Below are 13,214 nucleotides of genomic sequence, written 5' to 3'. Positions count from 1 at the left end.
ATTGGAGAAACTGGGTTTCTTTTCCCTGGAGAAGAGGGGATATGATAGAGACTTACAAGATCATGAAGGGCATAGAGAAAGTAGAGAAAGCAATGTTACTTACCGTAACAGTTGTTATCCAGGGACAGCAGGCAGCTATTCTCACTAGTGGGTGACCTCCAAGCTAACCTCAATGGGATGGAGGGAGAGTTGGCAACTTAGGAGAACAAATTTTGTAACACAGTTTGGCCAAACTGCCCATCCCGTCTGGAGAAAGTATCCAGACAATAATGAGAGGTGAACGTATGAACCGAGGACCACGTGGCAGCCCTACAAATCTCCTCAATCGGTGTCGATCTGAGGAAGGCTACAGAGGCTGCCATCGCTCTGACCCTATGTGCTGTGACCTTACAGGGAAGGGGTAATCCAGCCTGGGCATAGCAGAAAGAGATACAAGCCGCCATCCAGTTGGAGATGGAGCGCTTCGATACAGGTCGTCCCAACTTGTTGGGATCAAAGGAGACGAAAAGTTGAGGAGCAGTTCTGTGTGGTTTGGTGCGATCCAAGTAGAAAGCCAAAGCACGTTTACAGTCCAGAGTGTGAAGAGCTGATTCTCCAGGATGAGAATGAGGCTTTGGAAAGAACACTGGAAGCACAATGGATTGGTTGAGGTGAAATTCAGAGACCACTTTAGGCAGGAATTTCGGGTGAGTGCAGAGGACCACCTTGTCATGATGGAATACTGTGAAAGGTGGGTCCGCCACCAAGGCCTGAAGCTCACTGACCCTGCGAGCAGATGTGAGGACCACCAGAAAAACCACTTTCCAAGTGAGAAACTTTAGTGGAGCCTTGCTCAGAGGCTCAAAAGGAGGTTTCATAAGCTGAGAAAGGACAACATTTAGATCCCAAACCACTGGAGGCGGTTTGAGAGGAGGATTGACATGAAAAAGTCCTTTCATAAATCTGGAAACCACAGGATGAGAAGAGAGAGGTTTCCCTTGTAGAGGCTGATGGAAAGCCGCAATAGCACTCAGGTGGACTCGTATAGATGTCGTCTTGAGACCAGACTGAGACAGATGTAAAAGATAGTCCAAAACAGAGGATAGGGAGGCTCGCTGAGGCTCCTTAGAATTGGAAATACACCATGAAGAAAATCTAGTCCATTTTTGGGAGTAGCATTGACGAGTAGCAGGCTTCCTGGAAGCCTCCAAGACATCCCTCACCGCCTGGGAAAACTGGTGCGGAGTTACGTTGAGAGGAACCAAGCTGTCAGGTGGAGAGACTGCAGGTTGGGATGAAGCAGAGACCCCTGATGCTGAGTAAGCAGTGAAGGAAACACTGGAAGTAGCTACGGTTCCCTGCTGCTGAGTTGAAGTAGAAGGGAGAACCAAGGTTGCCTGGGCCACCGAGGAGCTATCAGAATCATGGTGGCATGGTCGGACTTCAGCTTGACCAGAGTCTATAGAATGAGAGGGAATGGCGGAAACGCATACAGAAAGCGATTCCCCCAATCCAGCAGAAAAGCATCTGCCTCGAGGCGAAGAGGAGCGTAGATCCTGGAGCAAAACTGAGGCAGCTTGAAATTGTGGGGAGCCGCAAAGAGGTCTATCTGAGGCGTTCCCCACTGAGCAAAGATCTGATGAAGGGGCTTGGAGTGGAGTGTCCATTCGTGAGGCTGGAGAAGACGACTCAGTTTGTCCGCCAAGACATTGTCCTTCCCCTGAATGTAGACAGCTTTGAGGAAGGTGTTGTGGCGAACCGCCCAATCCCAGACTCTGAGAGCTTCCTGGCAGAGGGAGGCCGAGCCCGTGCCCCCTTGCTTGTTGACATAATACATGGCGACCTGATTGTAGGTGCGAATGAGGACCACCATGTCGTGAAGCAGATGTTGAAAAGCTTGAAGAGCATTGAAGATGGCTCTGAGCTCCAGAAGATTGATTTGATGGAGTCGGTCCGCACAGGTCCAGAATCCCTGAGTGCGAAGCCCATCCAGATGAGCCCCCCAGGCATAGGTCGAGGAATCGGTAGTGAGAACCTTCTGATGAGGAGGAGTGTGAAACAGCAAACCTCTGGATAGATTCGAAGAGGTCATCCACCAAAGTAGAGACTGCCGAAGAGCAGGAGTGACTATGACGTGTCGAGTCAACAGGTCTGACACTTGAGTCCATTGAGAAGCTAGGGTCCACTGAGGAATTCTGAGATGGAGCCTGGCAAAGGGCGTCACATGAACTGTAGAGGCCATGTGGCCCAGGAGGACCATCATGTGTCTCGCTGAGATGGACTGGCGAGAAGATACAGACTGGCAGAGACGAAGAAGAGCATCCATGCGCTGAGGAGGAAGGAATGCTCGAAGCTGGATGGTGTCCAGTACCGCCCCGATGAAGGGAAGGGACTGGGTAGGCTGCAGATGAGATTTGGGAAAATTGATCTCGAAGCCTAGGCTCTGCAGGAAGCAGATCGTGGTCAAGGTCGCCGAAATGACCTTTGGAGCTGACGGGGCCTTGATGAGCCAGTCGTCGAGGTATGGAAATACCTGAAGACCCCTGTTCCGGAGTGCAGCGGCCACCACCACCAGACACTTCGTGAAGACTCTGGGAGACGAGGACAGGCCGAATGGAAGCACTCGATACTGCAGATGTAGATGTCCCATCCGAAATCTGAGGAACTTGCGGGAGGCCGGATGAATGGGAATGTGAGTGTAGGCCTCCTTGAGATCCAGAGAGCATAACCAGTCGTTCTGCTCGAGGAGAGGGTAGAGAGAAGCAAGTGTCAGCATGCGAAACCTCTCCTTGACTAGGAATTTGTTGAGGGCCCTGAGGTCCAAAATGGGTCGCAGGTCGCCCGTCTTCTTCGGAACAAAGAAGTACCGGGAGTAAAACCCCTGGTTCAGTTGGTCCGTCGGGACCGGCTCCACGGCACGAAGCCGGAGCAAAGCCTGAGCTTCCTGGAGAAGAAGGGCGGTCTGAGTCAAGTTGGAAGGATACTCTCTTGGAGGGCGGTCCGGAGGGACCCGATGGAAATGAAGAGTATCCTTCCTTGATGATAGTAAGGACCCAGAGGTCGGATGTTATGGCCTCCCAGCGATGATAAAAATGATGGAGGCGCCCTCCGATGGGAAAAACAGGGGGAGGCAGAACGAGGTTGGTTATGCCCTCGACGAGACAGTCAAAAAGGCTGAGAGGTCTTAGGGACAGCAGGCGATTGAGACTTAGGCTGACCCTTTTGGGTAGGCTGACGCTTCGCCGGTTGCCTCGCAGGAGGAGTTTGCCTCGGCTGATAACGCCTCTGATAAATCAACGGCGGACGAGAAGGTCGAGACTGCTGAGGCTTAGGCTTCGGCCGAAGGATAGATTGGAAGGACTTTTCGTGGTCAGACAACTTCTTCGTGACAGTCTCGATGGATTCGTCAAAAAGATCCGCCCCAGCACACGGGACGTTTGCCAGGCGGTCCTGAAGATTCGGGTCCAAATCAATGGTCCGCAACCAGGCCAACCGGCGCATCGCCACCGAGCAGGCCGCCGCACGGGCGGAGAGCTCGAACGCAGATTGCATTAACTGAAGCCGAAGTTGGGACAGCGAAGCAACCACTTCCTCAAACTCAAACCTAGCCTGGGATTCGATGTATGGTGTGAACTTCTGAAGCACAGGTAGAAAAAAATTCCAAGTAGGCTGCAAAGTGGAAATTGTAATTCAGGACTCGAGACGCCATCATCGAATTCTGATAGATGCGTCGACCAAACTTATCCATGGTTCTGCCCTCGCGGCCAGGAGGCACTGAAGCATAGACCTGGCCAGGATGAGACCGCTTGAGCGAGGATTCGACCAGGAGGGACTGGTGAGAAAGCTGAGGACCCTCGAAGCCTTTATGATGCACCATGCGGTACCGCGCATCCAATTTGCCAGGGACCACAGGGATAGAGTAAGGAGACTCGAAGCATCGCATGAAGGTCTGGTCGAGGAGCTTGTGCAGGGGACGAGGCAAGTGCATGGTATCGAGGTACTCTTTGGAATATCGAGACCCAGCATCGAGAGTAATGTCCATGTCATCCGCCATCTGCCTGAGGAACGATGAAAAGGACAGTTGGTCTGCCGTCGCCGGTCTGCGAGACGGACTAGAAGAAGAGGCTTCAGGCTCCAGAGAGGCCTGCGAGCAACAGGACGAGTTGAAAACCTCGGGGTCCTCGAACTCCGGGCCCGGAGGAGGAGACCCAGTCGAAGCAGCATACCCCAACCGAGGCAATTTCTTCTGAGGCGAGAAGGTCGAGTGTCGAGAGGAATGCTTCGAAGAATGTCTGGATCGATGCCCCTCCCGATGCCTGGAAGGGGATCGAGCCCGTCTGTGAGAAACTGGCTCAGACGCTTCCAAGGAGCAGATTGGACTCGATGCCGTCGATCGCAGAGGCGGCAGAGTCGGAGGCTTCCCCGACGCCGCCCAGGTTTGATAGGGGGTTTGGAAGAACTCGTCCTGCTATGCCCAGGACTGGGTGGCCCCGAAGGTGGACGCCACACTGAGTCATGGGGCGGAGTAATCGGTTCCAAGGGAGGCAGGTAAATAAATGAGGCTTTCCTCGAGGGGATGGGCTCCAAGGGAGGCATATCACTAAGGGAGGCCCTCCTCAAGGAAATCGGTTCCAAAGGAGGTACAGCGCTAACGGAGGACCTCCTCGAGGACCTGGACACCGCTCGCCACTCCTCCTCGCCGAGTAACGAGGTAGTGCGGCGAGGAGGAGGAGGAGGGGGCGGTCCGCCCCTCAAAGCCGAAGCTGGAAGGTCACCCTGGATCAGCCGAGGCCCCAGCAATCAGCCCCAGCAATCAGCAGAGGCCCCATGGTCTTCATGAGCTCCACGAACTGAGCCTCCAGGATGGACCGCAACGAAGCCGATATGGAGGGATCCGCACCAAAAGGGGGCCCTTCCGCACAGTCTCCGCGCTCCTTGGGTGCTACGTGCTTCTGCTTGCCAGTCTTCGGCACCTTGAGCACCACCGGAGGAACTGTCGGGGTCGATACCTGCTCCGAGGAGACGGATGAAGGCTCCGGCGCCGAAGCCGGGGCCGAAACCGGTGTGAACGATGCCGGTTTCAGGAGGCCCGAAGCAGCCGGGGAGGCAGAGGGCTTCGCAGAAGGAGTCGAAGCACCTGTCGATGTCGAAGCTGCAGGATCCTATGAAGCTTCCATCTTGAACATGGACTCCCACAGCAGACAGCGACGCTTAAACGCTCTCGCCGTCAGAGTGGAGCAAGGCCGGCACGATTTCGGGAAGTGATCCGGTCCCAGACACTGTAAGCAGCGTCGATGAGGATCCGTGAGCGAAATCGCGCGCTGGCACTTGCTACACTTTTTAAAACCGGTGATCGGCCGGGACATAGGCCGGAAAAGCTCCGCCACAAGGTCGAAGGCGCGGGGCCCCAGCCACGCGGCCGACCCGGTATCGGAAGGAAAAATATTTTTTTTTTTTTTGGAAAAAGAAATCAAAGAAAGAAATAAATGCACAGGAGAGCCAAAAGAACTCAACCCGCGGCAAATAGAAGGCAAAAAAAGAGATTCAATGGGCGCAAATTGAAGATAGACTTCTCAGCTCCGCGGAAGAAAAAGAACTGAGGAGACACGCCCGGAGCATCGGGCGGGAAGGCACTGGCACATGCGCGGTGCGGGCATCTCGAAACTTCTGAGTTTCTTCAAGCAAGACATGCTTGCAAGATGTCCGTATCGGGGTTCTGTCGGATGACATCACCCACTAGTGAGAATACCTGCCTGCTTGTCCTGGGATAAGGATAGATTCTTCAAACTTTCAGAAAATAAAAAAACAAGAGGGCATTCGGAAAAGTTAAAAGGGGACAGATTCAAAACGAATGCTAGGAAGTTCTTCTTTACCCAACGTGTGGTGGACACCTGGAATGCGCTTCTAGAGGATGTTATAGGGCAGAGTACGGTACTGGGGTTTAAGAAAGGATTGGACAATTTCCTGCTGGAAAAGGGGATAGAGGGGTATAGATATGAGGATTACTGTACAGGTCCTGGACCTGTTGGGCTGCCGCGTGAGCGGACTGCTGGGCGTGATGGACCTCAGGTCTGACCCAGCGGAGGCATTTCTTATGTTCTTATGATCTTAAGGGAAACCTCAACAGGAGAAAATAAAGTTCCAGTCACAGCCAGAATCCAGGAGCTATTCAAATAGCGACAATCACCTGCTGGGAGATAGAGCATACTGGAGATACAGGAGGAGTGCCAGCCAATAGGACCACCTGTTAATCAGTTTCTCTATCTCCGCCTGCTGGTGGATGTGTGTTATCCCATTGGTCTCTGGATTCATCTGCTGCTGTTGCTAAGTAAACAGACTTTATCCACAGTGATCTCCCACAGCCAGAGCTGTCCCCTGAAGAATAAAGACACAAAACTGAGAAGAAAAATTAAACACGAGCAGAAAAAGACTAGCTCCTATTGTCTCGCTTGTAGGAAAGCAACTAGAGTCCTGAAGCAAGAGGGAAGAATTTGAAAAAATTATGTAAATGAGGCTTCCTATAAGCAGTCTCGTGACATGGGATACGTAACCCACTTGTCCAGAAATAGAATGGGATTATAAAATAAGATTACATTATGAGAATCTCTAGATTACATCTCAAGTATGCAGGTGTCTAGTTATTTTAACACTTTATAAAGAGAACCACTAATCTATAAACATTCCTCTTACATTAACAGGAAGCCAATTCAATCAGTGGATGAACAACCCCCCTTCCCCCCATTTTCCTCCCAATATCAGCCTAAGCATTCTGAATAATCCGAATTTGTTTTATTTTTAGCCAATAAACCTACAAAGAAAACACTGCAATAACCTAACTAGCTCAATAGCAAGTTTCAAACTATAGTCAACAATGCTTTACTGTAGCTTTGCTTTGAAAAATGCACTCTTTTTGACCTCAATCGGAAATACAGCCAACAAAAGCATTGCATGAGAAGAGAGACCTATATAAAGGACATGAGTACTAATCACACTTCAGATAAAACAACTAGAAAGCAATGTTACTTACCGTAACAGTTGTTATCCAGGAACAGCAGGCAGCTAGTCTCACTAGTGGGTGATGTCATCCGACAGAGCCCCGATGCGGACGTCTCACAAGCATACTTGCTTGAAGAAACTTCAGAAGTTTCGAGATGCCCGCACCGCGCATGCGCGAGTGCCTTCCCGCCTGATGCACCGGGCGTGTCTCCTCAGTTCAGATAGCTAGCAGAGAAGCCAACCCAGGGGAGGTGGGTGGGACGTGAGAATAGCTGCCTGCTGTCCCTGGATAACAACTGTTACGGTAAGTAACATTGCTTTATCCCAGGACAAGCAGGCAGGTATTCTCACTAGTGGGTGACCTCCAAGCTAACCCCAATGGGATGGTGGGAGAGTTGGCAACTTAGGAGAATAAATTTTGCAATACTGTTTGGCCAAACTGTCCATCCCGTCTGGAGAAAGTATCCAGACAATAATGAGAAGTGAAGGTATGAACCGAGGACCAAGTGGCAGCCTTACAAATCTCCTCAATCAGTGTCGATCTGAGGAAGGCTACAGAGGCCGCCATTGCTCTGACCTTATGGGCTGTGACTTTACAGGGAAGGGGTAATCCAGCCTAGGCATAGCAGAAAGAGATGCAAGCCGCCATCCAGTTGGAAATGGTACTCTTCGAGACAGGGCGTCCCAACTTGTTCGGATCAAAGGAGACGAAAAGTTGAGGAGCAGTTCTGTGTGGTTTGGTGCGATCCAGGTAGAAAGCCAAAGCACGTTTACAGTCCAGAGTGTGAAGAGCTGATTCTCCAGGATGAGAATGAGGCTTTGGAAAAAAACACAGGAAGAACAATGGATTGGTTGAGATGAAATTCAGAGACCACTTTAGGCAGGAATTTCGGATGAGTGCGGAGGACCACCTTGTCATGATGGAATACTGTGAAAGGCGGATCCGCCACTAAGGCCTGAAGCTCACTGACTCGGCGAGCAGAAGTGAGGGCAATAAGAAAAACCACTTTCCAAGTGAGAAACTTCAGCGGAGCCTTGTGGAGAGGCTCAAAAGGAGGCTTCATAAGGTGAGAAAGGACAACATTGAGGTCCCAAACCACTGGAGGAGGTTTGAGAGGAGGATTGACATGGAAAAGTCCTTTCATAAATCTGGAAACCACAGGATAAGCAGAGAGAGGTTTCCCTTGCAGAGGCTGATGGAAAGCTGCAATTGCACTCAGATGGACTCGTATCGATGTAGACTTGAGGCCAGAATGAGATAGGTGCAGAAGATAGTCCAACACAGAAGATAGGGAGGCTCGTTGAGGCTCCTTACGATGAGAAATACACCAGGTAGAAAATCTAGTCCATTTTTGGGAGTAGCATTGTCTAGTAGCAGGCTTCCGGGAAGCCTCTAACACATCCCTCACCGCTCTGGAAAACTGGAGAGGAGTTACGTTGAGAGGAACCAAGCTGTCAGGTGGAGAGACTGCAGGTTGGGATGGAGCAGAGATCCTTGATGCTGAGTAAGCAGTGAAGGAAACACTGGAAGAAAGAATGGCTCCCTGCTGCTGAGTTGAAGTAGAAAGGAGTACCAAGGCTGTCTGGGCCACCGAGGAGCTATCAGAATCATGGTGGCATGGTCGGACTTCAGCTTGACCAGAGTCTTTTGAATGAGAGGAAACGGAGGAAACGCATATAGAAAGAGATTCCTCCAGTCCAGAAGAAAGGCATCTGCCTCGAAGCAATGAGGAGTGTAGATCCTGGAGAAGAATTGAGGCAGTTTGAAGTTGTGGGGAGCCGCAAAGAGGTCTATCTGAGGCGTCCCCCACTGAGAGAAGATCTGATGAAGGGGCTTGGAATTGAGGGTCCATTCGTGAGGCTGGAGACAACTTAAGTTGTCCGCCAAGGCATTGTCCGCCCCCTGAATGTAGACAGCTTTGAAGAAGGTGTTGTGGCGAATCGCCCAATCCCAGACTCTGAGAGCTTCCTGGCAGAGGGAGGCCGATCCCGTGCCCCCCTGCTTGTTGACATAATACATGGCGACCTGATTGTCCGTGCGAATGAGGACCACCAGGTCGTGAAGCAGATGTTGAAAAGCTTGAAGAACATTGAAAATCGCCCTGAGTTCCAGAAGATTGATATGGCACAGCCGGTCCGCACTGGTCCAGAAGCCCTGAGTGCGAAGACCATCCAGATGAGCCCCCTATGCATAGGTCGAGGAATCGGTCGTGAGAACCTTCTGGTGGGGAGGAGTGTGAAACAGCAAACCTCTGGATAGAATGGAAGAGATCATCCACCAACGTAGAGACTGCTGAAGAGCAGGAGTGACCAGGATGTGACGAGTCAAAGGATCTGACACCTGTGTCCATTGAGAAGCCAGGGTCCACTGAGGAATTCTGAGGTGAAGTCTGGCAAAAGGGGTCACATGAACTGCAGAGGCCATGTGGCCCAGGAGAACCATCATTTGTCTCGCTGAGATGGACTGGCGAGAAGACACTGACTGACAGAGATGAAGAAGAGCTTCCAGGCGCTGTGGAGGAAGGAATGCTCTGAGTTGGATAGTATCCAGAACCGCCCTGATGAAGGTGAGAGACTGGGTAGGTTGCAGATGAGATTTTGGGAAGTTGATCTCAAACCCCAGACTCTGCAGGAACCAAATAGTCCTTTGGGTCGCCGAGATGACCCCTGGAGCCGAGGCAGCTTTGTTGAGCCAGTCGTCAAGGTAGGGAAACACCTGAAGACCATGGTTCCGGAGTGCAGCGACCACCACCGTCAGACACTTGGTGAAAACTCTGGGAGACGAGGACAGGCCGAAAGAGAGCACTCGATATTGCAGATGAAGATGTCCCACCCGAAATTTGAGGAATTTGCGAGAAGCCGGATGAATGGGAATGTGAGTGTAGGCCTCTTTTAGATCCAGAGGGCATAACCAGTCGTTCTGCTCGAGGAAGGGGTAGAGAGAAGCTAGGGTCAGCATGCGAAATCTCTCCTTGACCAGGAACTTGTTGAGTACCCTGAGGTCCAGAATGGGACGCAGGTCGCCCGTCTTCTTCGGAACAAGGAAGTACCGGGAGTAGAACCCCCGGTTGTGTTGGTCCACAGGGACCGGCTCAACAGCCCGAAGCCGGAGCAAAGCCTGAGCTTCCTGAAGAAGAAGGGCGGTCTGGGTCAAGTTGGAAGGATAGTCTCTTGGAGGATGGTCCGGGGGGACCCGATGGAACTGAAGAGAATATCCTTCCCTGATGATGGTAAGGATCCAAAGGTCGGTGGTTATAGCCATCCATCGATGGTAAAAGTGATGGAGGCGATCCCCAATTGGAAAGACAGGGGATAGCAGAACGGTGTTGGTTATGCTCCCGACAAGAGAGTCAAAAAGGCTGAGGAGCCTTGGGAACAGCAGAAGGCTGAGGTTTTTGTTGAGACTTCTGTGGAGGCTGTCTCTTCGTCGGTTGCCTCGCAGCAGGAGCCTGCCTGGGAGTGTAACGCCGTTGGTATATCAAGGGTGGTCGAGAAGGTCGAGACTGAGTCGGTTTAGGCTTCGGACGAAGGATGGACTGGAATGACTTCTCATGATCCGACAGCTTCTTTGTCACCGTCTCGATGGACTCATCAAACAAATCCGCACCTGCACACGGGACGTTGGCAAGCCTGTCCTGGAGGTTCGGGTCCATATCAATGGTCCGAAGCCATGCCAAGCGACGCATTGCCACGGAACAGGCGGCAGCCCGTGCCGAGAGCTCAAACGCATCATATGAGGATTGCATCAATTGAAGACACAGCTGGGACAGCGAGGCGATGACCTCCTCGTATTCAAAATGAGCTTGAGAGTTGATGTAAGGCATAAACTTCCGAAGCACTGGAAGGAAGAACTCCAAATAGGTGGCAAAATGGAAGGTGTAATTGAGAACTCGGGAAGCCATCATCGAGTTCTGGTAGATGCGCCTCCCGAACTTATCCATGGTCCTCCCCTCTCGGCCCGGGGGCACCGAGGCATACACCTGGGACGGATGAGATCGCTTGAGGGAGGACTCGACCAACAGTGACTGATGGGAGAGCTGGGAGCCCTCAAACCCCTTATGGTGCACTGTGCGATAACCTGGTATCGTTTGCCAGGAATGGCAGGAATGGAGTACGGTGTTTCAAAACAGCGCATGAACGTCTGGTCGAGGAGCTTGTGTAGAGGCAGGCGAAGAGACTCAGCAGGAGGATGAGGCAGATGCATGGTATCAAGGTACTCCTTAGAGTAGCGGGAACCCGAGTCCAAGGTGATGTTGAGATCATCTGCCATCTGCCGCAGAAAAGATGAAAAAGACAGCTGGTCCGCAAACACAGGACGTCGAGACGGACTCGATGAAGTCGAGGCCTCCTGATCCAAGGAGACATGGGATCTACAAGGAGGGAACGACCTGATGGTATCCTCGAACTCCGGGCCCGGAGGAGGCAAGATATCTGAAAATGAATACACCATACGAGGAAGCCTCTTCTGAGGCGAGACGGTAGAATGTCTGGACGAATGCCTTGAAGAATGCTTGGAGCGGCGCCCCTCACTCCGTCTCGAAGATCTGGAACGACGATGCAAAGATGGCTCCGCAGAGGCCTCCAACGAGTAGATGGGGCTGGAGGCTGTAGAGCGAAGAGGAGGATGGGTCGATGCCTCTCGAGCAGCATTCCACGGGTCGAGAGACGGCTTGGCCGGCAAGGGGCTCCGGAAGAAATCCTCCTGATGACGCACAGGGCTTCGGCTACTCGGAGGCAAATCCCAATTGTCTCCGTCCGAGGCGGGGGTGGGTTCCATAGGCGGCATCACACCAAGCGAAGCGCGCCTCAATGAACTTGCAGCCAAACGCCGAGCCTCCGAGCCTAGCAGTGAGAGCGAGCGGCGAGGCGGAGGAGGCGGCTCGACCCTACGATGGGGTTCCGCATGCCCATGCTGGATTGTGGCAAGCCACTTGGGGCCCATGGTAGTCATGAGCTTGAGGAAGTAGGCTTCCATGAGCGACCGCATCGAAGCCGACAAGGGGGGAGCCGCATCTGAAGTGGGACCCCCTGCACGGTCTTCGCGGTCCCGTGTGGTCGAGTGCTTGGCCTTAGAAGCCTTAGGCACTTTAAGAACCACCGGGGTAACGGTCTGCTGAGTTATCCGACCTGAGGAGACCGAAGAAGGCAGGAGCAAGAGGCAGGAGCAGGAGGCGGGGTCGAAACCGGAACGAAGGAAGCCGGTTTCAAAAGACCCAATGCAGCAGGAGCAGATGCCAACGGCGAAGCACTGGTCGAAGCTGAAGGTTCCTTGGAAGCCTCCATAGCGAACATCAACTCCCACAGGAAACAGCGACGCTTGAAAGCACGTGCTGTTAGAATGGAACAAGGCCGTCATGATTTCGGAAGATGTTGAGGCCCGAGACACTGTAAACAGCGTCGATGCGGGTCCGTCAATGAAATTGCGCGCTGGCACTTGATACACTTTTTTAAACCGGTAATAGGTCGGGACATAGGCCGAAAAAGCTCCGCCGCTATATCGAAGCTGCAGGGCCCCAGCCACGCGGCCGATCCGTTTGAATCTATGGAAAAAATTTATTTAATTTTTTTTTTTTTTTAAAAACAAGAAAACGACAGATTAGAACACACGATAAGAGAAATAAACTCAAAACCGCGAGCACTAGAAGGCAAAAACAAGGGTTCACTCAGCGCAGAGAGTTGAAGCAAAACTCAGCTCCGCGGAAAGAAAAGAACTGAGGAGACACGCCCAGTGCATTGGGCGGGAAGGCACTCGCGCATGCTCGGTGCGGGCATCTCGAAACTTCTGAAGTTTCTTCAAGCAAGTATGCTTGTGAGATGTCCGCATTGGGGCTCTGTCGGATGACATCACTCACTAGTGAGAATACCTGCCTGTTTGTCCTGGGATAAAGCTTACCTTACAACTATAAACAACTAGAAAGCTTACCTTCCTGTGGTGGTGCTACCTGTTGGCTGCTGACTGTAGCTGGAATAAGATGACTGCTGTCCATAGGAGGCCGGAGATGTCTGGGTATTTCCATAACTGGAAGTTCCATACCCTTGTGTGGATGGAGTGTTGTATCCACCTATGCAAATTAAGAACATAAGAACATAAGAAGGTGCCTCCGCTGGGACAGACCAGAGGTCCATCCTGCCCAGCGGTCCGCTCACGCGGCGGCCCATCAGGCCTATCGCCTGAACAGTGGTCCCAGACTAATTTTGTAACTTTCCTCTAATCCTATCCTTATAACCTACCTCTACTC

At 52.1% G+C, this 13,214-nt stretch overlaps 1 protein-coding gene across 1 annotated transcript in view; it reads right to left on the bottom strand.

The window, feature by feature from the left end:
- The window catches only part of FUS (FUS RNA binding protein), a 225,658-nt gene that overhangs the window by 166,005 nt on the left and 46,439 nt on the right, over positions 1 to 13,214 (bottom strand). The window contains exon 4 of the mRNA XM_033944416.1: positions 12,899 to 13,037. Within this exon, the coding sequence (XP_033800307.1) occupies positions 12,899 to 13,037 (139 nt within the window). The remainder of the gene's footprint in view (positions 1 to 12,898; positions 13,038 to 13,214) is intronic.

The sequence above is a fragment of the Geotrypetes seraphini genome, chromosome 5, assembly GCF_902459505.1.
Source record: "Geotrypetes seraphini chromosome 5, aGeoSer1.1, whole genome shotgun sequence".
In the NCBI taxonomy this organism is placed as follows: domain Eukaryota; kingdom Metazoa; phylum Chordata; class Amphibia; order Gymnophiona; family Dermophiidae; genus Geotrypetes; species Geotrypetes seraphini.
The sequence above is the reverse complement of the archived record's forward strand: the minus strand, read 5'-3'. Positions and strand labels throughout refer to the sequence as shown.